Here is a 25,662-nt window from a genome sequence, read left to right on the forward strand (position 1 = left end):
CATGAGTGATAATATTAGAATAGTATTGGATTTGCTGGAATATTATGATAAAAGGATAGAGGAACAATTAGCATTGATTTTTTTGGACTTTGAGAAGGCATTTGACAATTTGAGTTGGACTTTCTTGATTGCTATCTTAGAGAAGATGAACTTTGGAGGGAACTTTATACAATGGATAAAGTCAATTTATACATCTCAAACTGTGCAGGTAGTGGTAAATGGAGGACTATCAACAGTGTTTGAGATTCAAAAGGGAACACGACAAGGATGTCCATTGTCGGCCACTTTTATTTATACTTGCCCTAGAAGTGTTGTGTAGAGATATTAGACAAGAAGAAAGACTACATGGTGCAAAGATTAAAGATGAATGCTTTAAATTAAGAGCATTTGCAGATGATATGGTTTTGATTTTAGAAAAACCTTTAAAAGACATAGAGTTGTTGATGGTTAAGTTGAAGAAGTTTGAATCATTAGCAGGATTTAAGATAAATAAACAGAAAACTAAAATTTTATCTAAAAATATGAATGAACAAGATCAATCGAAGTTGATGAATAAGACTGGGTTCAAAGTGGAGAAGAAGATTAAGTATTTAGGTATTATTTTGACAAACACGAATTGTATGTTATTTCAAAATAATTATGTTAAAGTTTGGGGTGAAATTAAAAAAGATTTTGCAAGATGGGAAAGGTTGAAATTATCTTTTTTGGGAAGAATATCTGTAATTAAAATGAATGTACTACCAAAAATGCTTTTTCTCTTCCAGAATATACCAATATTACTTTCTGATAAACCTTTTAAAGAGTGGCAGAAAGATGTGACAGGTTTTATATGGCAAGGGAAAAAACCAAGAGTGAAACTTAAGATTTTGCAAGATGCAAAAGAAAGAGGAGGTTTAGGACTGCCTGATCTGAAGACTTATTATGCATCATGTTGCTTTCTGTGGCTTAAAGAATGGATATTGTTGCAAAACAAAACATTGTTGAAGTTAGAAGGATATGATTTAAGATTTGGTTGGCATGGATATCTTTGGTATGATAAGTTGAAAGTGAATATGGAATTCAAGAATCATTATGTTAGACATGCACTGTGGAAGATATGGAATCGTTATAAGAAAAGGTTTTACAACAAAATTCCACTCTTCACCACAAGAAGCACATTTTGGTTTGGGAACTGTACCAACAGGTATAACTTTCAAAAGACCCCACCAAAAACCTCCTTTTTCACGTTAACGATGTTAATACCTCCTTTGTTCATATATCAGTTCATAATATGCAGGTTTTGACTCCAAATTGCTATTATCTCCAAAACGGTATCTTCTTGACCAGTAGTTCACACCCTACTCCACACTTCTTGTTTCCTCTCATTAGATGTGGAGCAGATGGCTATTGACTGGCTTACAGGCAACTTCTACTTTGTGGATGACATTGATGACCGGATATTTGTCTGCAACAAGAATGGGGTCACCTGTGTTACGCTGCTTGATCTGGAGCTCTACAATCCCAAAGGCATCGCACTGGATCCAACTATGGGGTGAGAATCCATTTAATGCGAGTTCGAATGAAAAACAGATTGATCTGAGGAGGGTGGTGAAAATGACTCTTCAACGTTTTGCGAATTCAGTGCAGTAGATTCTTATCTTAAAAGACTGACACAGCCTAAGGCTTTCAGGATGTTTTTATGTGTAGGGTGAAACACAGAGCAAATCAAGGTGTCTCCCTCCCACCTCAGTTTTCCTGCCATTTTAGGAAATATTGTTGGATAGATTTAACCAGAATATTCTTTGATGCAAGCTTAAATAAGGTAATCACTTTAAATACTGATTAGTAAATATCTGCACCAGCTCTTTACAGCTCTTTAGTGCTGATCAATTCCTTGTAATGCACTTTCAGTGAAATTAAGGATAGGCTGTGTTAATGAGGCATTAGCCCTGGAGAAGACACGGTGTCCCTAAAGCAGCTGTAATGGCTGCTGGGCAGATGTGACAGCATAGAAATGAAGCAAGAAGAGTAAAAATAAAGTTCCCTTAACAGAAATTTGCTAACAACTGCCCCGCTCCTGTGTACACACACAATTATCACTCATCACACTGTGCCCAGCTCTGTTTGGTATGAATTCTTGATCCCATGACACATCCTTGTACAAATTCTTCTTTAAATGATAGTCTGCAGAATGGTTTACCCTCTAAGGCAGTGGTTCCCAAACCTTTAAGGGGTGGGAAGGGGGGAAGGCAGCAACGTGATCCACAGGATTGTGTTTCTGCTGGGGACAGGAGAGGCTTTTTTACTTACCTCCAGCCAGAGTTCTGGGGGGTCCTGGGAGTCCAGGAAGCCCTCCTCAGGGCCGTCTCCTGTCCCTTGCCGCAGCGCAATCCTGAGGATCGTGTTGCTGCAATAGCCCCTGCCCTGTGCACACTTACGGTGCTCCCAACTCCTGTGTAGGAGTTTGGAAAGCACTAACTTCCTTGATTTTGGAAGAAATGTATGGCAAATTATTACAACTGCACAGTTCATTGTAAACACTTAACGCTGGCAAAAGTTGTTTCTTTGTAAGTAAGCAAGCAGAAACTGAAAGAGATTATCAGAGCTAAAGTTTGAGTTTTATCAATGGAATTTGCAAAATGAGAATTGAAACTTTTGTTATCACAAAATTTGAGGCTATTATTTCCCAAGTCATCAGTGCTGGTATAAGACTTTTTGTATTTTTGTCAGGATATTATTGTTATTTATTACATTTTTGTCTGGTTCTTCTGTAAGAATGATATGCATAGTCCCTCCCATCTGTTCTCCCAATAACCCTGTGAGGTAGGTTAGGTTGAGAAAAATTGACTTGCCCAAGGCTACTGGATTAAATGAAGTTCACTGAGTGGGGATATGAACCTAAGAGTCCCTCATCTTAATCTGACAGTCTATTCACTACAAAAGATTGCTTTCTGTTACTTATTATTAACATTATTAACAGTATTTATATACCGCTTTTCAACTAAAAGTTCACAAAGCGCTTTACAGAGAAAAATCAAATAACTAAATGGCTCCCTGTCCCAAAAGGGCCACAATCTAAAAAGATGCAAATGAATACCAGCAGACAACCACTAGAACAGACACTGCTGGGGTGAGGTGGGCCAGTTACTCTCCCCCTGCTAAAAAAAAGGAGCACCCACCTGAAAAAGTGCCTCTTACCCAGTTAGCACGGGTTTAAATGTAGCAGTTACTTAAATGTGTTGAAGTCATGCGCAATGAAAGTACATACTAAACACAATTTTCAAACTATAAAGTTGCATAACTCTGAATGTGAATTACAGTGTAATAGGTGCAAATTGGGATTTTTCTTAGTGTTTTAATCATGTCTTAATCATGTCATGCTGATTCCGGGAGCCCTGAGCTATAAATAATGCACTTTTCATGCTTGACCATCTCTCCTAAATTATTGCTGTTCCCTTTGAGTAACCACCACCACCTTGGTGACTGTCGGTGTGAAATCTAGCCAGCTGTGCAATAGTCAATATAAAATGACAAGCTTTGAAATAACAGCCTTGCTTTCTTTCTGCTTCTTTTGAATTAACACCTAGTTAGGAAGCTGAGATGAAATAATTAATGTAGTTGCTGTTATTTGAGAATGAATGGCAATTTTGTATTGTGTGAGCTGTGATAATTTTTCCAGTTTAAAGCATCAGGCAGCAGGGATGGCAGCTGGAGGGAATTGTTGTAGGACTGATCTTGCATGTCTCCCTGCTATATTCATGGGACTGGATAAGAGGAATCTTCTAATTTTGTTCTCTGTAAGATCCTGAGTTGTTCTGCCTACAGCTGTGACTGTATTAAAAGCTGCAACAGGATGACCTATCCGGTGGTTTTTAGTATCTGCCAATTTATTGGTTTTTTTAAAAAGGGATTTTTATCCTGTCTTTAAAATGGCATTTAACGTGGCTCACAATAATAGAACTATCATTTTAACACTTAAAATAAATAATTAAATACAAATGCAATACAAAAACCCAAAGTAATAAATGAAACACAGAGCAAGACCCAGAAGAGTAACATCTAAGACTTACAAATTACAACCCAGCCAGTTGGTCAATGGAGAGGGGAGGGGGAACAACATCATATCTCCTTGGGGAGGGAATTCCAGAGCCCGGGTGTGACTGCAGAGAAGGCTGTTTCCTGCATCCCAACAAAGCATGTGTCTGCAAACGATGGGATATACTGGAAAGCCTCCCTCTGCTGATCTTAGTCTAAGTCTACACATGTGCTATGAGTGGCCTCCACATGATATGGAATCAGTCTTCCTGATGAGACCTTTGAGAGGCCTGAAACATAGGGCCCACAGAGACTCCATGCCTATACCTGCTGTACCATGAAGGCGAAGAAGTTCACGCAAGTCTCAGGATGGTTCAAAGGTTGGGGCTGGAGTGGGAGGCGTGAGAGGCAGGCTGAAACTGCAAGCTGGGAAACCAGATGTCTCCCAATCTCGTCCCTGGCACTGGAACTGTGTGAATGTGTTCTAGAGTGCCCTAGTAGTGAGTAGGCCAATAGGTGCTGGAGCTGGTGCTGCATGTTTGGATAAGTACTAATCTAGGCTGTATCTGCCCAAGAGCAGGGCAGCTGTATTTTGGACCTACATGACTTGCAGCAGCTCATTGGATCGTTTTACAGCAGATTTGTAGCTGTCCCATCCAGTCCTCATGACATTTACATGAGAATGGCCCAGCTCAGTGGGGGAAAGAATGAGTGAGGTCTTACCCACTGTAAGCTGTGTGATGATGGACCCTTCTCTGTGGCCAAACAGTTTTCCTGTTCCTAGGGCAAAGGCAAAAAGCACACTCAATTTGCTATTTGCATACTGTGGTAGGTAGAGGTATCATTCAGAAGTCAGCTGGTTGCCTTTTGTGAAATCTTTAAAAAAGGAGAAGGAAGTAACAGTGAATCGCTGCATATTCAGCAACTCCCAGGACAAACAGAGAACCTGCAGGACAATAAAAAATTAAAGGGAAGTTCATCTCTAGTGAACTGCCCTAGTATACATGTGTATCTGGTATAACACAGTTATAACCATATAGCCAGCTTGGTGTAGTGGTTTGGGAGGTGGGGTTAGACCTGGAAGATCCAGGTTTGAATCGCCCCTCGGCCATGAAGCTTCCTAGGTGGCCAGTCACTTTCTCTCAACCTCACCTACATCACAGGGTTGTTGTGAGGACAACAGGAGGGGAGCAGCTGTGTACATTGCCCTGAGTTCTTTGGAGGAAGGGCGGTATAAAAATGTGAAAAATAAATAAATAGCAGATAACGTGTGTGAAAGGAGGAAGTATTCTTGCACAAGAAGCATTTGCCCTTCTTGTGATCATCATTAAAGATCATGTGCGACTAATGCAACCAGTCTCTCTTGCTGGTCTTGAGCAGCTTGAGTGTGCACTTTCTGCATGCTGTAATCTTTTTGAGGCACATGGACATGACAAGTTCAGTCAAATCTTGGTAATCTAGAACTCCTTATGTTGAAAGAAGTTTCTGTCTGCTTCAGTCACCTGACAGTCTGCTTCTTTTGCCAGGTTACTCCCTGAGATTGAACCATTCCACCCCCCCCCATAATATTTCATGCCACATTCCTTTCTTCCTTTGAGCCCCCCCTCCAAGGTCCACTTCTCCCCGAAGTATCTCCTGGACCACCCTGCCCCACCTTACCAGCACCTCTATTGGTAGTTGGTCCTGTGCTACTGCTCACTACGAGGTTGTTAATTTCCAACCTCTTTCTTTCCTGTCCTTCTAGATTGCTGTTGCCCCTCAGAGCAGAAATGGACAGTGCAATGCTGTTTTTAAATAAGTGTTAAATATTTATTGAAATGTTTTTATTTAAAAATATTTCTATTTTGCCTTTTGCCCACAACTGGACCCCCCCCCCGAGGGACGCAAAACAAATACATTGAAACACAATTACTACATTAAGAATGTATTACTACATTAAGAGTATAAATACAATGAAAATAGAATATGAGTGTCCATGCTTTTTGGTAGGAGGGCCACATCATCTCTCTGACACTGTGTCGGGGGGCCTGGAAAAAAAAAGGAATTAATTTACATTTCAAATTTGAATAAATTTACATGAATGAATATATTAGAGATGGAACTTACATGAATGAATGAAGGTCTTGCAATAGCTCAAGGCCTATAAAAGGCCTTGCACAAAGCAAAGCCGGCCTTTCCTTCACTGCCGCTGCTGCTTCACAGACATGAAACAGCAAGTAGTGGAGGGAGCCCTTTGCCTGCAGCTCATGCGAGAGGTCCAACAGTTGACCCTTGTACTGAGAGCAGTTGTGTTGGGCCAGCATAGGCTCCAGCAAGTGTCTGGTGCGCCAGAGGCTCATTGGAGACTGGGAGCTCCCTGTGGGCTGGATTAGGAGTCGCCACCACAAATGACCCCCAGTCCACAGTTTGGGCACCCCTGAAATAGAAGAAAAGCAAATTAAAAACACTCTCAGCCAATTAAAAGAGCAGCAGAGCACAAAACAATCAAACTGTTACGGCCGCCAATAATAGAAACAGGGGCAGCCCATCCATTAGGCAAGTTGATGCACATTGTAATGGTGGCAGATTGCAGGGGGCGAGATGTTGGCAGATTTGGGTGTCCTTTACCCCAAGTCTGTCATTGCTTCTCTCCAGGCACACTGATCCACTTTCTACTGGCTAAAAGCAGAGGTAGCAGACCAGAGGTGGCATCTGGTAGGGTTTGGAGTCACGCCACTCCTAAATATAAATACTTGTAGCAGTGCAAATGTAAGAGCCATGGAATACAGGATTCCCAAGTGCATGGAGCATGTGCTTGAGATTGAAATTTCAAGCCCAATTGTAACTACATATTACACATGAAAATGTGTAAGAAAACCTACTTCTTGGCATGAAATAGTTGCTGGGGTGGGATGGTTTGTAGCAGAGAACTGGAGGGAGGTGCCTAGTCGATCCCCTACCTGCCACTTTCCCCCTTAAACTCCACTCCTTGCAGTTGCTTTGTCTTGTCTTGCAGTGTTCCAGATGCATATTTCATCTTTGCTTGGTCTGTGTAAAGATAAATGCACCAAAGTGCATTCAGGTACTGTGTAGTCAAGACAAGAAATGTTGATGCCCCACTGAGCTGTACTGGAGGTTTAGTAATCTGGATTTCCTTGAGGGTCTTGTGATTGGTCAGTGCTGTCCTTGTAATAGCCTTGCCCTAATTCCAAAGAAATTGGCCTTGATGGAGAAATTACAGAAGGAGAAATTATGTCTGTGGATGTATATTTTGCACAATTTTGTTTTGGATTTGGCTGATGGTTTCCTTCTGGACTTTCTGTGTTCCCTCCCTGTGTCGATGAAGGATAGCAGTATTTGGAAATAATTGATCCAAGGTGGTCAAAGTATTCCTTAGACTGCCATCTAGTGTCTGCATTAGCTGCCTGGTAGGTGTCACAATACTGTTCTCTCTCCCCTCCCACGCTGGAATGTTAAAAGGTGGTAAAACATGCTGATTTAACTGTACCTTTTGTGCTGGTGTGGATGATCACTGTTGGCTTATGGCAGGGGGAGGCATATTTTGCCACCCACAACTTCCTTCTCCCAGGCAACTGCAGAAGGCCAAAAGCTGTGCTTAACTCTCTTTTGGGGGGCTATTTAATTTTTCTGTTCCTGGCAGCTAGCTGTGGTAATTTTGTTCTTCCTCCTTTGTGACAATTGGAACAGGTGGAAGGATCTGCAGCCTAGAGTTAAGAATATGAGTATAATTGAGCTTTTCAATCAATCCCCCATAGGGAACCCAGAGAGTGGGGTGGGGGGGAAGTGGAAGAAATGCCAGTCTCAACCTGGATACCTATGATTACTTTAAGGAAAGTCAGTTTTGATGTACTCAGAGTGCTTTTCTGTATTATCATCCGTCAGTACATACAGATGGGCTCACTCTCATGTATGTTTAAGATAGGAGTACTGAAGTTAAATATGCTGTCATTTCTGTTTCAGAAATCTGTTATGTGAAAGAAAGCTCCCCCCCCCCCACAAGCTCAGCTCCACCGTATCCTGAAGTAAAATAGCTGGTGCAGACTTGAGAAGCCCGATTGTAGCGCTTTCCCCAAGGAGACCTCCAGCTGCTCCCAGTCCTCGCTGGATACAGCAGTAGTTGCTTTGGTGCCGCTGCTCCAACGGTAGTTGGGAAGCTCAGGATTGGGCTGCCTGACTGCAATCCTGTCCACACTTACTTGGAGTAAGCCCTGTTGATTAAAATGGGACTTAATTCTGAGTAGGAATGCATAGGATTGGGCTGAGAATTATTTAAACCCGATACTAGACTTTCCATTCAAAACAATGGTTGAATAAACTAGAGGAGTACTTGGGGTGGATGGCAGATATATACATGTGGAGGATATGTGTATATATACCTATGTACATGTTGAAGAAAAGCAACAAGGATTAGATAGTTATGGAAGAAACCTAATCCTGCTGATCCCTGTTTTTCCAATATTAATATATTTTGACATATGAAATTGCTCCAGTTTATTATGAGCCTTTTGTAATATCTGATCTTAATAAATTATGTTTTAAAAAACTAGATAGAGCATGACAAAATTGACCAACTTTGAGCAGTAATTATCTGCAAAAAGCAGATTTTATCAGTTGCATAATCCTTCCCCCCACTTGGAACAGGAGCCATTTTTCATGTCTCCTTTGGAAAGTTTGAACATATAAACTGCCTTATGCTGAGTCATGCCATCGAACCTCTTAATCTGTCCAGGTCTCAGGCAGAGACTTTTTCCCAGCCTGACCTGGAGATGCTAAGTATGGAAGACTCAAGATCTTCTGCATGCAAACTATGCACTTGATCACAAAGCTTTGAGCCCTTGTTGCAGATGTTTAAGCTGCTTTCATCAACTTGACTTTCATCACTTCACTCTTTCAACTATTGTCAATTATAACTACATTTCAAATTTTGTCCACATGCTTTCCTCTTTTGTCCTGTTTCATCCAACTTCTCTTTTATTTCTATTCTCTTAGGTTTCACATGAATTTGCATGTGTTATATAGTTAGTTATTTATGTTTTTCACCAGCCAAAGTAAATTTGCTAGCTAAATAAAGCTCTGTTTTGACATTCATTTATTTTTTTACTTTATCGGTGCCGTCCAGGGGTCTCCAAACTTTTTGGCCAGAAAGCCACATCAAATATCTGGCATGGTGTGGAGGGCCAGGAAAAAATTTAAATATAAAATTTAAATAAGTAAATTAGAGATGGAACTTAGATGAGTGAATAAATGAATGAATGGGCTCATTCATTCCACCTCTGTGGCCCTCAGAACACCCTCCAGACACAATCAGAACATAGTTCTGGTCATGTTCAGTTGAGTGGGCCAGAGGTTTTCAGGGGACAAGAGGCTGGCCGTGGCCGGAAAGAGGCTTGCTGCGGGCCGCATCTGGCCCCCCAGGACGGGGTTTGGAGACCCCTGCTCTAGTCCCTAACAGAGCGATTTTCAACCAGTGTGCCGCAAGTGGTTCACAGGTATGCCGTGGCAAATTTATTAATTAAATATTGTTTATTAATAGGGTCATTAAGGGTTGTGAACCCCCATTAGCAGCATGGTGTGCCTTGTCAGTTATCAAAAGACTGATGGTGTGTCTTGACAATTTTGGTGTCTTTTCAGTGTGCCATGAAATGAAAAAGGTTGAAAATCACTGCCTTAACTAGATCAAAGTGCAAGGTATTGCAGTATATCCTGTAACCAGACAGCTCCCCTTATACATTTCTTTGAAGACGTTTTAAGAATTGGTGGGTCAGACTGCTAATTGGTGGGACTGCTATCCCACCTCACCCATGATGTTCTCTCCCACCACCACCCATTTTTTTATAGTAGTAAGAGGAAGAATTTTGTCTTGAGGGCTCTCAGTCAATGACTTCTGCCCTCAAGTTTAACATCACTTGGTCCACTAGTGGAAAGAACTTCTTTGAAGCTGTACTTACCTTATACCCTAATCCTATACATGTTTACCCAAAAGTTAAATCCTACTGAATTTATGAAGACTTATTTTCAAGCAATTGTGCTTAGAATTGCAACCAGCGTGCATGTGTATGTTTTAATTACTGCATGGAAAACTGAGGAAAATTGAAAAGGGTATTCTAAGTGGAAGATCTCTTGGGTTTCCAGAATAAACCAGGATGTTGTAAACCAAACATTATCTGCTAGGAAGTTTTCACACCTGGGAAAATAGGCAACTACTAGATCAAAGAAGTTCTTAACAAGGCTGTGAAATGAGGTCTTTTGAAATGGAGTACAGGTTTCTTAGCATGAATATGAACATGATTCTTCAGCCATCTCAGGTGATTGATCAGAGCAAAAGGGAAGTCTAATATCCTAATCAGGACAGATGATTAAGGTATAATAAGGTCAGCAGGTTCCTTACATCACATGCACAAATATCTTCCCTTATAGTGTCCTGCATCTTTCTAAAGGTGCCTGTCTCTTGCCTTGTCTTTCTGAACTGTTTTTTAATGCAGGCAGCAGAAGCAGCACCCAGAAGCTGAGAAGAGAGGGGAAGAGTTTTTATTATCATATGTATTTGTGATAATGGTTGTATTTAGCATGAATAGCTTTGTGGTTTTGTATTTAATTAATATATTTAACTGTGAATGCATTTATATTAGTCACTCCCTTTATCCTTTCATGAGAAACCACAATTTTCCACTTTGTAGAGTATCTTTCATCTGTTCCTCTTTCCTTTGCAGGAAAGTTTTCTTCACTGACTATGGACAGATACCGAAGGTAGAGCGTTGTGACATGGATGGACAGAACCGCACAAAGCTGGTCGACACCAAGATTGTCTTCCCTCATGGCATCACCTTGGATTTGGTCAACCGGCTTGTTTATTGGGCGGATGCCTACCTTGATTACATTGAAGTGGTGGATTATGAAGGAAAGAACCGGCACACTATCATCCAGGGCGTTTTGGTGAGCACTCTTTGTGGGAACCTCCAGGGGAATTGTAGAAACCTTTGGAACCAAGAAAGGGCTTAACCCACCAATTGTTTCCCTGGTGCAATGCTGCATTTGAGATTTCCAGATCACTGAGTGCTATGTTTTTGTCCTGTCCTTCAGCGATTAAAGATGTCCTTTAAGATAACTTCAAGTGGGGAAATGAACAGTGTAAATGGTAACCTGACATGTCAGATTCTCAAAAAGTTGAGCCTAGAGGTGTTTTGGACATGAATGCACTAGAACTGGAATTCTTAAAGTGAGAGTGGAGTTTACTTTCAGAAGCAGAGAAAACTATTCTCGCTCTCCTCCTAGGCATCTGTGATTATGGTGAGTCAGTGTGGGGCAATGAATAGTTTGGGCCTTGTATGTGGGATTCCCAGATTGAGCTCCTTGCTTAGCAGTGAACTTAGTTGATAGCCTACTGCAGTGTTTCTCAAACTTTGAGGGAGCTTTACTCCCTCAGTAAGTTCTTGCAGGGGAGGGGCTAGGGCAGCGACGCGATCCCCAGGATCCGTTTTGCAGAAGGTGCTTTGTACCCGCTCTCTCTGAACCTTCCAAGCCTTGGGGAGTACTGCAGAGGGCTGCGCAGGGCTTCCCGCACCTCCTGCAGCCTGCTGCAGCCCTGTCTTCATAAAGTAAGTCACAAGCACCCCCCTCGCCCCCCATACGGGCGCGATCCTGGGGATTGCTTCCCCGCCTCTCCCCTTCCCCCACCCCTTAAAGGGACAGGAGAAAGTTTGAGAACCACTGGCCTACTGTATGTTACCGAAGTTGTGAGTTGAAGGCTGCTCTTAACATATGCATGTAACAAACAGGATGGTGAGCAAGAAACGGCAAAATGTTCATATTCAGTGCAGAAGCATTATTTGCATAAAAGTGATACAGAGAATGCCCAAACTGCCAAGAAGCACAGAATTTAAGAGATCAGAAGGCCATCAGGCCTATTCCTCAATTCTCCTTTTGAACATTAAGAGCAGCCATTTTCAACCACTGTGCCGTGGCACACTGGTGTACCATGAGTGGTCCACAGGTGTGCCACAAGAATTTGGGGGAAGATCATTCATTAGTAGGGTCAGTGGGGATGTGAGCCCCCCACTGGCAGCATAGTGTGCCTTGTCAGTTGTCAAAAACCTGGTGGTGTGCCTTGACAATTTTGATGTCTTGTCAGTGTGCCACGAGATGAAAAAGGTTGAAAATTGCTGATATAGAGTGTGAACCATAATATGCGATAATCAGAGCAAATTGTTTCAGATTATTCCAGAAACAAAGCCAAGCCACAGGTGCAGTGAAAAACCCTTGGATCCACCAGGCAGTCTTATTCATAAATGTTCATATTTGTGCCTTCTAGATAGAACATCTCTATGGCCTGACTGTCTTTGAGAACTACCTATATGCTACCAACTCCGACAATGCTAATACCCAGCAGAAAAGCAGTGTCATCCGTGTCAATCGATTCAACAGCAGTGACTTCCAGGTGGTAACCCGGGTAGATAAGGGTGGAGCTCTACACATTTACCACCAGCGACGGCAACCAAAAGGTAGGTAGGGAGGAAGGGCCAAAATGTGTGTGTGTGGGTGGGGGGAATGTTTGGAGGAGGACAGAACCTGCTGGGGCAAAGGATCAAACTGAGTGAAACTGCTATTTGTTTGGCTTGTTTTATCATCCTCATGTTGTTGTTGGCTATCTGTGTTCATTGCCAGCAGCTCATACTTCTTTTGTGTGAAGCAAGATAAAGGTTGTGCTTTCTTCAGGAATAGTGCCAAAACAATGGACATGTGCACCGTGGCAGAGTAACACACCTAATTAAAGATCATTCAGAAAGGGGACACAGACTACAGCTACACATCTCTGCTCTCCATTCTAATAGAAGGGCTTAGTCCATTCTGTACATCCCATTCATTGCTGTTGTGTCTATTCTTCTCTCCCAACTATTATCAGTGTGGCATCAGATTGAGTAATCAGTCTATTCTTGGAAACCATGTCCTGCTCACTTAGCATCACAGGGATTGTGCCACCCGTTCATCCTGCATCTCATTTATCACCAATCTCTGGTCAATCCGTTCTTGTGGCCCAGTTATTATAACTGGCGGAACATCAGCCTGACTAGTCAGTCTCTCTCTTTCTCACTCCTCCAAATAGCATCAGCTTGATAGATCCACCCACCCCCTGCCATGCTTAATTGAACGGGTAATTCATCTTTCTGCTGCGTCTCCTGGAGGGCATTCTGAAACCACTGAGATAGGACGTTCTCCTGGAGCAGCAGCCAGGATTAACTTTGTCTCGCCCTCTCCAGGGGGAGGAACCACCCCACCCTCCCAGACTGAGCCTTTCAGCTGGCAAAGGAACAAGGTTTGTCTGGAGCGCCTAGAAGCTTTGGGATTGATGTCATGTTTGTTTCTAGGCCAGTAATGGCTAACCTATGGCACGTGTGCCACAGAGGGCACGCAGAACGTTGTTGGTGGGCACTCAAAGCCATCGCCCCAGCTGCCAGGCGCAAGCCTCTGCCCGCCGCCCCTGGAAGGCTCTAGCAGCCGGGGCGAAGGAGGGAGGTGCGAGGCCAACGGGGGGGGGGAAGGAATGGACAGCAGGGGCAAGAACCAGGCCCCCGGGGAGGAGTCACCACCAGCAGCCCAATGGAAGCGCTTCCTCCCTCCCCTGTCTGGGGTAAGGCGGAAGGCTCGCACGCAGCCAGCATGTCCGGCGGGCTCAGCAAAGCTGCTGCTGCTCCTTGGGGCTTGCTCCAAGGAAAGCATGACTGGGATTGCAGTCTCAGAGCCCAATCCTACTGTAGGATTGCATGTCTACTCAGAAGTAAGTTCACTGTAGTCAGTGGGGCTTACTCCCAGGAAAGTGAGGGTAGGATTGCAGCCCTAGTCAAAAGTGGGGGTGCTGGTAGTTTAAGAGCCCAAGCCCATGCATGTCTACTCAGAAGTAAGCCCCATTAGAGTCATTGGGGCTTGCTCCCAGGAAAGTGTGGCTTGGATTGCAGCCTGAGAACCCACTTCTGTGCATGTCTACTCAGAAGTAAGCCCCATTACAGTGGATGAGGCTTACTCCCAGGAAAGGGTGCCTGAGATTGGAGTTTGCTCCTGAGGGTGTCTCCTGGGAGTAAGCCTCATCCACTCTAATGGAGCTTACTTCTGAGTAAAGTGTGGCTGGGATTGCAGCCTTGGAGCCCACTCCTGTGCATATCTACTCAGAAGTAAGCCCCATTAGAGTCAGTGAGGCTTACTCCCAGGAAAGAGTGCCAGGGATTGGAGCCTGCTCCTGTGCATGTCTACTCAGAAGTAAGCCCCATTAGAGTCAATGAGGCTTACTCCTAGGAAAGAGTGGCTGGGATTGCAGCCTTAGAGCCCACTTCTGTGGGTGGGTCTTTTCAAAAATATATTTTCTTGTTTGAGAAAATGAGCAGTGGCAAGGTCTTGCAGCCACCCCCTCCCTGACAATAGTTCTTTGCCCAGCATGTAATTAGTCTGTGGAACTCTTTGCCACAGGAAGCAGTGATGACAACTTGCCTAGATGCCTTTAAGAAGGGATTGGACAAATTTCTAGAGGAAATGTTCATTAAGGGTTACGAATAATAGTGGGTAAAAGATGTTAATGTATGAGTTGTTTTTTCTAAACTAAAACCTTAATATTCAGGTTAAATTGCCGTGTTGGCACTTTGTGATAAATAAGTGGGTTTTGGGTTGCATTTTGGGCACTCGGTCTCTAAAAGGTTAGCCATCACTGTTCTAGGCCTTTTTGCTTATTTACATCCCCCTATCTAATCTGTTCAGGTATAGGTGGCTGTTTCTGTTGTTTGCAGAGAGTAAAGGTGAAAAGAAAGCCCAGGAAGGATTGGGGAATTCTGAGCAACTCTTTACCCATTGTCTGGGCTGGGTCTTCGGCCAGAGGTTGCTCCTGGGAACTAACCCAGGTGCTTTTACCACGCTGTCATTACATCTGTCTTACCAGGAAGATTGAGAGGATGCCACTCTCTATCACTGTTTTGTGGGTTTTCGCCGTGCCAGAGGATGCCAGAAAGTGGTTCATCTTCTTGCTCCCTGCCCAAGATGGTAAGGGCTAAGCAGCTCCATTAGAGTTTATAAACAGCATCCGGATAATGTCTCACTGCTGCAGTTCTTAACAGTAGTGATAGGGTGCCAGTCATAGGCAGGGAGGATACCAGCTCAGGCAACATTTTATTCCTGCATGCCTTGAACATACCTTTCTCCTAACAGACAGATGAGACAAATTGTGGCCACATTGCAATTAGGCAGTGTGCTACACTTAACTTACCACCCCATTCAAATCATGAACGGCTCTTTTCTTCCTGCTCTCCCAGTCAGTGGCATAGCTAGAGGGGGTACAAAGCACTAAGTTTTGCAGAGAGCCTCACCGCAGCGTGCAAGGGGTCCCTCCGCTCCCATTTGGAGCCGTTACAGGTGGTCACCGCCTGAAATGGCTCCGAAGGGGAGGAGGTGGAGCTCCTTGTGCACTACGGTGAAGCTCCCTGCAAACTTATTGCTTTGCACCCCCTCTAGCTACGCCACTGAACCCAGTGGGATGGGGGTGAGTTTCCTTAGCTACAGTAAAGCAGCACTGAATTTTTTAGCCTCCACTTGCCATGAGATATGGGCCTCCTTTACATCTGTATTAGATTCTCATGAACATTGCCTTAGGGCACTGGTTCTCAAATTCTCCAGGAGTTCAAAAACCAGGGTAAGTCTTTGCAGGGGTGGGGTGGAAAGTAGTGACTCGATACCCAGGATCATGCTGCTGCAGGGGAAGGGGGGCTTTTTTAAACTTTACTTACTTGCTGTTGGGGCCCTCGGTACAAGGAGCTCCATGGAAACCTCTGCAGGGTTCCTTGCGGCTTGTAGAATGTTAGAAAAACAGTTGCATCCCACTTTCGGTTTAGCGATTGGATGCAGAAAGTGGGTTGCGATTGTTTTTCTAACATTCTATAAGTCATGGGGAGCCCTGCAGAGGGCTCTGCAGGGCTCACTGGACCTCAGCAGCATTATCAGATGTGCAGTGTGTTGGAAATTGCATTTGTCACAGGTGTTGGGGGGGGTTTATTTAGTCATTACATTGCAATGCACTCCCCTCCGGTAAGCCGAGAGCCACCTTCTTTTCGTCTTGGCAGAATATCTAGTGGGTGCATCCAACCCTGTAGCAGATTGGCTCAGCTGGATATCAATCAACAGTTTGGCATGAGAACTCCTTTGGCAGATTTTCCAGAAGGTAACAGAGTGTTACACTCAATCTGTGGTGGATTTCTTCACATCTCTGAGAAATGCATTTCCTCTGATCCTCAACTCCCATATCCTTTAGACCAGGGGTCTCCAAACTTTTTGACCAGAGGGCCGCATCAAATGTCTGGCATGACTTTGAGGGCCGAAAAAAAAATTTAAATAGGAAATATATATAAATAAATTAGAGACGGAACTTAGATGTGTGAATAAATGAATGAATGGGCTCATTCATTCAACCTCACTGGCCCTTAGAACACCCTCCAGACGCAACCAGAGCGAAGTTCCAGTCATGTTCAGCAAAGTGGGCCAGGGGCTTTCAGGAGGCAAGAGGCTGGTTGCGGGCCAGATAGAGGCTCACTGCGGGCCGCATCTGGCCCCCGGGATGGGGTGTGGAGATCCCTGCTTTAGACTAAAGGACAAGGAAGAGGCTGATGGAAGTCATTCTTATAGCACCACGTTGGCCCAAAATCTGATTCCTAGTTCTAATCAACATGCTTTTCCAAGAAAACTGGAGATTTCCCAGTATAAAGACCTGCTAGCACAGTGCTCAGTATTCCATAAACAACCAACTCTCTTTTGACTGTCAGATTGGAAGCTGAACAGTGTTGCCTCATGAATCTTTTTAATTCTATGGAAAGGTCAACAGGCATGTGGATGCCGGAGAACCCGTGAAATATTATATATCTGGATTTTCAGAAGGATTTTGACACAGCCCCTCACTAAAGGCTGCTGACAAAACTTCATAGTTAGGGAACTAGAGGGCAGGTCCTGTTATGGATTAAGAATTGGTTGAAGTCCAAGAAACAGAGAGTGGGTGTCAATGAGCAATTTTCACAATGGAAAGAGGTGAAAAGCAGTGTACCCCAAGGATCTGTCCTGGGACCAGTGCTTTTCAAGTTGTTCATAAACAACCTGGAGATAGGGATAAGCAGTGAGGTGGCCAAGTTTGCAGATGACACTAAACTTTTCCGAGTGGTGAAGACCAGAAGTGATTGTGAGGAGCTCCAGAAGGATGGAGAATGGGCAGCAAAATGGCAGGTGCATTTCAATGTAGTTAAATGTAAAGTAATGCCCATTGGGGTAAAAATCAAACTTCACATATAGGCTAATGGGGTCTGAGCTGTCTACAACAGCTCAGGAGAGAAATCTTGGGGTGTTAGTGGACAGTTCAATGAAAGTGTCAACCAAAAGTGTGGCGACAGTGAAGAAGGCCAGTTCCATGCCTTCATTAAAAAGGGGGTTGAGAATAAAACAGCTAATATTATAATACTATTATACAAATGGATGGTATAGCTGCACTTAGAGTATTGTATTCAGTTTTTAGTTCACACATCTTAAAAAGGATATAGTGGAAGTTGAAAAGTTGCAGAAGAAAGCAATCAAAATAATTACTGGGCTGGGGCACCTCCCTTATGAGGAAAGGCTGCAGCACTTGAGGCTCTTCAGTCTAGAAAAGAGGCTCCTGAGGGGGGCATGCTTGAGAAATACAAAATTATGCACTGAAGGGATAGAGTGGATAGAGAGATGCTCTTTTCCGTCTCATACAACACCAGAACCAGTGGACGTCCTCTAAAATTGAGTGTTGGGAGATTTAGAACAGACAAAAGGAAATATTTCTTTACTCAGCGTGTAATTAGTCTGTGGAACTCCTTGCCACAGGATGTGGCAATGGCATTCAGCCTCGATGCCTTTAAAAGGGGATTGGACAGATTTCTGGAGGAAAATTGCATCATAGGTTACAAGCCATGATGGGTATGTACAGTCTGAGATCAGCTGGTCGCTCATTATGAGGACCGGGTAGGAATTTTTTTCGGTCATTCAAATTGACTGTGAATGGCAGTTTTTTTTTTAACATATTCCAGACTGGCGAGGAAGGTATATTCAGTAGGTTTCATGCATTAAAAATTGGTCACTGTGTTTAATAAAGTAGCACAAGTTAAACCCAGTTGCAATCTTGTGTCTTCGCTGTAGATTGTGAGCATAAATAGAATGCTAGATGCAGGGAGGTGGCAGCGAGATGCAAGTATCTTGTGGTTTTGAGTGCTGTATCCTTACAGTAGAAAAGACTCCCAAGTTTCTGATGTTGCAGTTGGTACATTCAGTACATTCAGAGCAGCCTCTGCTTGATTTGCTCTCGTTGGAAAATGGGAGAAAGGCAGGAAAAGAATGATGGACAGGAGAGAAAGCCAAAATGGCAGATGCTAGTGAGCTGCTAACTGACAGGTCACTTGCTTACCAGAGAAGGCCAGTATTGATTGAGCACTGAAGAGGTGAGGGTGGTCTGTAGAAGGCGACGGGCTCCATGGGGCAGTGCAGAGATGGCTAAAGTGATTAGCCATCACGTTAATCAATGTGGGCTCAGCAAAGCCCAGGTGGCCCAGCCGGCCAGAGATACCATCTTCAGGAAAATCATCCTCCGAGAGATCCTGGCTAAGATCATCTGCAAAGCAATCTTTGCTATGATCATCTTTGGGGACAAGAAAGTGGGCAGGTAGAGGTGAGCTGTGCTGTGCAAAATGGCAATGAATCCACCTGATATGGACTTTGGACTAAATCCTGCTGGGCTGGTCTAAAGGTCCATGTAGGCTGCCTTTCTGGCCTCATCATCAACCAGCTATATGCCTTTGGAATGCTCCAAATAGGCAACAGCACTCTCTTGCTCTATACTTTCTGACACTCAAAGATATACTGCCCTTGAATATGGAGGCTCTATTTAGCTATCATGGTAATCACTAAAAGCAACGTTAAGGTAGAGTGGCATGTTGAATATTCTTTGCATAAAAAGTGGCACATGATGTGCTGTGGGTTGGCCACTCCTGCCTTATACTGTTCCTATATAATCAGTCCAGAATAGGAAAGAGCATGAAAGCTACATGTATATCTTCAGATGTCAGAATTGCTTATACAGTTGTGTCTCAACATCTGCAGGAGTTCCGTTCCTGGAATTGCAGATGTTGAAACCAGTGGATAATAAAATCTGCAGGTCTTTGCATGTAAACCCTCTGAATGTGGCCGGAGCTGGTTGTGTCACTTCCAGTTTTTCTGCGAAACCAGAAGTGACAATCTAAGGCCTCCCAAAGGCCTTAGAAGTCATTCTGAGGGCAAGGGAGGCTGTGGGTGGTCTCCCTGGCACTCAGAACATCCTCCAGACATGACTGGAGCTTTACATCCAGAGGGTACAGGTTGGGCCATGTCTGGTTCAATGCAGGATGGGGGACCCACGTTGAGTCAGATCCACAGATAAAAAAATCCATGAATAAGAAGACTCAACCGGTGTAGGAGAGTTTATTCCCAGTGGTGACTATTGGAATTTTGGATCCTTTGGATTGGAGCTCTGAGTAGAAGTGTAGCATGTTTGCTGTTGTGCCTTGTTTTTCATAGCCTTCTGATTCCACTACTTATAACTCTTTCTCCTTTCTCTGTACCTACGTGTAATATGCCTGCCAACACTGCTTCCTTCCTCTACAGAAGTGGTCTCTAGTCCTCAAAAGCTTCTGCCATAATAAGTGTCATCATCTTTATGGCACCACCAAGGACGATCTGTTGTTTTTGCTACAAGAAGCTATCATGGCTATTCCTCCCGGCATTCATTGCTTTGAGTAGCAAGTGACAGAGCAAATCTTCCCCCTTCTATTCAGCACAAGCCGTCGCCATTTGCGTTTTGTGTGTCCCTTCTTGTTCTGTTTTCACAAGAGGGCCCTGAAGGTTGTCAGTGACTGCTATCATTCCTGCTGCCTCCCACCAGATGCTTCAAGAGTGCTGCTAATTAGCAGGGAAATTAAAAGGTCACTTTGCATTACTTCCCTCCCAGAATCAAAAGGCTAGGAGCAACTCAGCTTAGTTTAGTGAGAGTTTTTTTGCCAGGGGCCATAGTGGCGGCAGGAGCAATAACAATATAGCTTGCAGGCCTTATGTCTGAGCAGGGCCTGAGCAAGAAGAGTGAGGGCTCCTGTTTGGCTTTGCTTCAGCCTAGTAAATTTCATGAAAATGCTCTCAGACACTAAAAATGTATCAAAGGTAGTGCTTACCAGGTACCCTGATGCGTGTAATTATCCACCTTTCACCCTGGCATGCAGTACAGTCTAGTCCTAGTGATGGTGCTACAGTCTGTACCTGCTTCTTTAACTCCCCTTACTCCTGCCCCTTGTGCTCATCCTCCTACATATCAATGCATGCCTACCTTCTTTTTGTCCTCCCTATTCCTTGTTTACTCTTGGCATCAGTCAGCTCCCAAAAGCTTTCCACTTAGGTGTGTGTTTGTATCTCACCCAGTAGTTGCTGTTTCAGGGAGCTGGTGTAACACGGTGGTTAAGAGATTGGGCTGCAGATCGGGAAATCTCCATTTCTGCCGTGTACTTACCGGCTGGGCTTTATGCAAGGCAATTGCTCTTATTCTCAGTCCCCTTGCCTCAAGCTATAATAGACGATTAATAAGTCTCATCTACTCTACAGAGTTGTTTTAAAGATTATTAGAAGATAACATATGAAAAGTACTTTGAAAGCCTGAGAGTGCTATACAAATGCTTATTATTATTTATTGTATTTATTTCCCCCTTAAGCAAAAAGGCTATTGCTGCTTCATTACCCAGCCCTTCAATGCCCAGTGGGAGGCACTCTCTTTACCCGCCTTGGCCAGCAGTTCTTGATAGCTGCTGGTCATTCCAAACTTTGACACTCTTGGGCACTCTTGGGCAAGACTCACGGCCCAATCCGGACCTGTACCTGGGCTGACGCAAGTCTCTTGCACTGACCTGGGAGTGTTGCACTGACCCGGGAGTATCTTCACTCAAAGGGAAGATAGGCTGGCGGCAGACGTGCGCCGGCCTCCCCGTGCCGACATGGGCCCTGGGGAAAGGGTGAGTGGCATTGGCCAAGCTTGGCCAATGCAAGGGTCTGGGGGCGTGTGGGGAGAGCAGGGAGGAGGCACGAGGGAGGCATTTCTAGGGGAGAGGTGGAGCCAGGATCCTGCAGGCGCGGCTCCATGCTGCTCGGATATATGCCACCTTGTCAGGTGGTGCAGATCCAAGCAGACCCCTTGTGGCCACTGTAGTGTGACATGGGGTAAGGGGAAAAGTTTCCCCTTGCCTTGGGCTGCACAGCTTTTGGCCCCAAACTTGCAATGGATGTAGCGCAGACCCACTGGCCTGCCTGTTTCCAGCACAAGTTAGGATTGTTCCCTCAGTGGTATAGCTAAGGAGAGATGGGGGATACATTGCCCTCGGGACCATGCCTAGAGAGGATGCCAACCCACACCCCTGACTGAAGATTCTGAGACCTTCGGAGACTTTCTGAGGCTAGGGGAGTCTGCACTCAGCCTCCCTGGGCCTCAGAAGGCCTCCTGGAGGCCTTATAAAGGCACTTCCAATAGGAAGTGCCTTTCTAAGGCCTCCAGGAGGCCTTCTGAGGCACAGGGAGGACGTACGTGGCCTCCCTCTGCCTCAGACTACCTCCTGGATGTTCTGGGATGAGTGTTCTGGGCATCTGCTATATCAAGGATGTAAAATTAAATTTTTTTCTGTTCCTAGATGCCAGATCCCCTAGCTCAGTGGTTCCCAAACTGTGAGCTGTGGCTCCCCAGGGAACCATGGAAACCAGCCAGGGGAGCCATGGAATCCTCACAGAAACTCTGCTGTAGCCCTTATGGGAATCTGCGGCCAATGGCCCAGAAGGTCAAGGGAGTCGCCAGTCGAAAAAGTTTGGGAACCACTGCCCTAGCTATACCACTGACAAGATTGTCTGATTTAGTAGAAGAAACAGACAGGACGTGTGGTGATATGCCAGATACTACTTGCTTGTGTCATCACACAGTGATTTTATTTGCGCTACAGTATTCAGATCTGTGACAGCTCTGTACTTTCTATCAATGTTGCTGAAAAGTTTAAGAATGCTCGTATCTGACCAGCTCTTAAGGCCCAGTGGTGTAGCTAAGGCATCTGCTACCTGGGGTCAAAGAAGATTTTGTAGCACCTTCCCCTCGCAACAAAATCCCCTCGCAACAAAATCAAATTTAATAAATTTAATTAAGTAAACAAATAAATAAATACCTTATGATGGTATTATTCATTCATACCAAGGTTTTCACAATTTTGGCCATTAGTGTCAAGCTCAGCTTGTTGCCCCCCTAAAGCTTGTTGCCTGGTACATTTGCCACCCCCTGCACCCCCTTAGCTACGCCACTGCTCAGGACCCCCTCGTACACTGCTGTTCATGGTATATTGACATACCAAAAAACATACTATGATCATGACAGAGAGATTTTATGCACTTATCATCATACAAGTACACATGTCAGAATGGGATTGGCAGTGGCTCTCTGTTATTGAATGTACACTTGGTGCACGTCCAGGTCTGTTGTTCTGTAATGTGAGAAATGGCCCTTTGGTGGAATCTAAACAGAGCCTTTGTTGTATAGTGGCTCTCTATGTATGAGATTATGTGGATTTGGGGTTAAAGCATTTAAGCCTGCATAGGTTCTGTGGCCACCTTATACAAAGCGGAACAGCTCAGACTGAGGGTATCATTCCATATTTCAGCGTGTGCATTTGGGCTGTGTGTGGATTCAGCCACGTTGAGTATAGAACTAATGTGTAGGGCACTCATAATATGACATCTGATGGGGAGGGGGCGGTATTAACCCTGCCCTGTTCCTGCAGCCTGCTTAAGTGGTTCCTCCTTTTCAACCTCTTCCAGCTCTTACTGCAGATGGTTGTCAGATTCTCAGAAACCTTTTGCATTCACTACAAATTAGAGCCTTGTGCATTGCTTGTAATTAAAGTTAAGTTCCCAGAAATTACTGCTAATATGCTCAACATTTATTGGTTGTTCCTGCCCCAAATCCAGTCAGTCACTGTTTACTAAAATCTGATATATCAGCTGTGCCCCAACTAAACAGTTTATTATCTCCTAGCTGTTCTGCAGAGTGAGAGAGAGAGAGCACCCAAAAACTGTCCCCAGGGAAGTCTCTGCGACATGTGATTGATTGATCAATTAGTGCCTTGTAGAAAAGGGAAGAATTAAGCAGATGCATCTTGAAATATTAATGGTTCCCTCTAAGGGTATCTTGCTGCTTCCCCAGAGTGAAGGTTTTTGACTCGGTCACAGTGCTCCCAGGAAAATCATTGCAGAAGTGGCTGAAAGCCTTTCTGGAGTTGGATGCATGTATCCTTCCCATCAATCATCATCACCCCCTTGACCAACCCTCAGGTTCCTGAAGTTAACCAGTTAGCCAGCTGAAAATCCTCTTAGAATCTTTGGTCTGCTGCTTAGGATTCTCTGAACAGTAAAACTAATTGGCAGATTTCAGGGTGAGAAGTCTCCATATCATCAGAGATGACTGTCATTTAGTAGTGTTCTCTCTCTCTCTCACTCTCTCTCTCTGCATGCCAGTGCTGAAATTGCCCGGGATCTAATACTTTGGGTCTTTTTCAAGTAAATGTGTTTATGCTGAGAAAATGGGAAACTAGTTGCCTTCTAATCGTATTGCAGCAGTTCTGAGACGTTCTGGGTTTGCAGTATGCTTGATGTGCACAAAGTCAGGACTGCTTTTGATTTCAGCCTGAAGTGCTGAAAAGAGATATGTGCTTGATTCTCACTTCCTCTTTTAAGTCCACCTAATGACTCAAGTAGCATCTTGCACAACAACCCACAGATTGCATCTGGGGATGCGTCAAGCTCCTGGATCTCATGAAAGTACACCACACCCTCAGACATTACCCAGAGTATTTTCCTTTTTGGGTAGTTCCAAGCAACGTCTGCCACCACCCTTTGTTAAGGTCTGTTTCTGCCTAGAGTTGCAAACTGTCTAATATTTTACCTTTGACTTTGGTACTAGGCATTTTATTTGATAAACCAGATATTTTGAGCCCAGGATGGGAGGAAATAAACCCCCCCCCCCAATTGACTCCATATCCTGATCCACTGGACACCACTGATATGTCAAAATCCTCCAGGACATTCACTTGACCCATCAAAAGCTTACTAAACCTAGTTCGGCGACCTGATGAAGCCCATCCTGGTTTGTCCAGTGACATCCTGATTTTTTTTTAAGGTGTTGACTCTGTTTCTGTCTCAGGAAGCTAGGAGATTATTTGGACCTTCCAGGAGGAGTCTTAAGGCCAAATCACACATTATGTTAAAGCACAATTTGATCTTGCATTTTTAATACGTTAAAGAAGTTAAGTAGAGAAGGGCACCAAAGAGGGAGTGCTGAGTCCTTTCCTACTGCAATACAGTCCTGATGAAAATGGCCCTATGAAAGCCGCTGTTAGTCCCAGAAGAAACACTTCCATTGAAGCTTCCCTCTGAAACCTAATAGCAGCATCAATAGGGAGCATTTCTGTCAGGAATGGGATGGGGAATGGTTAAAAAGCCCCCCTCACATGTTGCTGTTTGTGCAATTTAACTGCAAAAATAAAAATAACATTTTCTTTAAAAACTGTGCCAAGCTACATTAATTGTAGCATGTGGTTTGACCTTCAGTGAGAGAGGACCAAAATTTCTGGACTACACACATCTACCAGCACTTGATTGCAAAGCTTATGGCTGGAGTCTTTAATGCCCCTTGGCCTTCTCTACAAATAATCGGTATACTGTATATCAGTGCTCACCAGCACCACCAAAATGCCAGTCTTCTCTGGATCCCAGCTTCCACCTTGCCAACTCTAGTGAGGCTGAATTAGGCTCCTGGCTCTACAACCAGTTGCTAATTACCTCAGTCCATTCTCATACTTTAGCTTCAGTGCTTTAATGTTGATTTGATCTTGGACAAAACCACTTCAGTTGTCTAAAGGTGGACATATTTGGGAAGAAACAGGGCATTTATTTCCATTTCTACCTTGCCAGTCCCTGCCAGAAGGAAAGCAAACCGGGGTAAAAATAGTATTTAAAAAATATTGGGATGTATCCTAAGAATATCTTTCTCTGAAAGAATGACCTTTTTCAGAAGGAAGAAAGTTTTAGTACAGTATTTCTCAAACTGTGGGTTGGGACCCACTAGGTGGGTTGCCAGTCAATTTCAGGTGGGTCCCCATTCATTTCAATATTTTATTTTTAATATATTAAATATATTATGGTCATGATATGTGACTGCATGACATCATTTCCAGGGTAATGACATTACTTCTGGTGGTTCCCGACAGATTCTCCTTCTAAAAAGTGAGTCCTGATACTAAAAAGTTTGAGAACCACTGCCTTAGGATAGTCAATGGGACTGACTCCTGCGTAAGTGTGGGTAGGATTGCAGTCTAGGATTGTTAAAAATTTTCCTGCATGATTATGTCATTTCTGGCCATGACATCACTTCCAGGGTAATGACATCCCTTCTGTTGGGTCCCGACAGATTGTCATCTAAAAAGTGGGTCCTGTTGCTCAAACATTTGAGAACCACTGCCTTAGGATACAACCCATTAGAAACAAGTATACTTAAAAAACTAATTAAATGGTGTCAGG

General features: G+C 44.0%; 1 protein-coding gene across 1 annotated transcript in view; it reads left to right on the forward strand.

Annotated features, from left to right (window-relative positions):
• LRP1 (LDL receptor related protein 1) overlaps positions 1-25,662 on the forward strand; it is a 374,302-nt gene that overhangs the window by 208,637 nt on the left and 140,003 nt on the right. Inside the window, exons 8-10 of the mRNA XM_066617850.1 lie at positions 1,369-1,531; positions 10,725-10,947; positions 12,323-12,512. Coding sequence (XP_066473947.1) covers positions 1,369-1,531; positions 10,725-10,947; positions 12,323-12,512 — 576 coding nt within the window. The remainder of the gene's footprint in view (positions 1-1,368; positions 1,532-10,724; positions 10,948-12,322; positions 12,513-25,662) is intronic.

This window comes from Tiliqua scincoides, chromosome 2 (assembly GCF_035046505.1).
Source record: "Tiliqua scincoides isolate rTilSci1 chromosome 2, rTilSci1.hap2, whole genome shotgun sequence".
Taxonomy (NCBI): Eukaryota; Metazoa; Chordata; class Lepidosauria; order Squamata; family Scincidae; genus Tiliqua; species Tiliqua scincoides.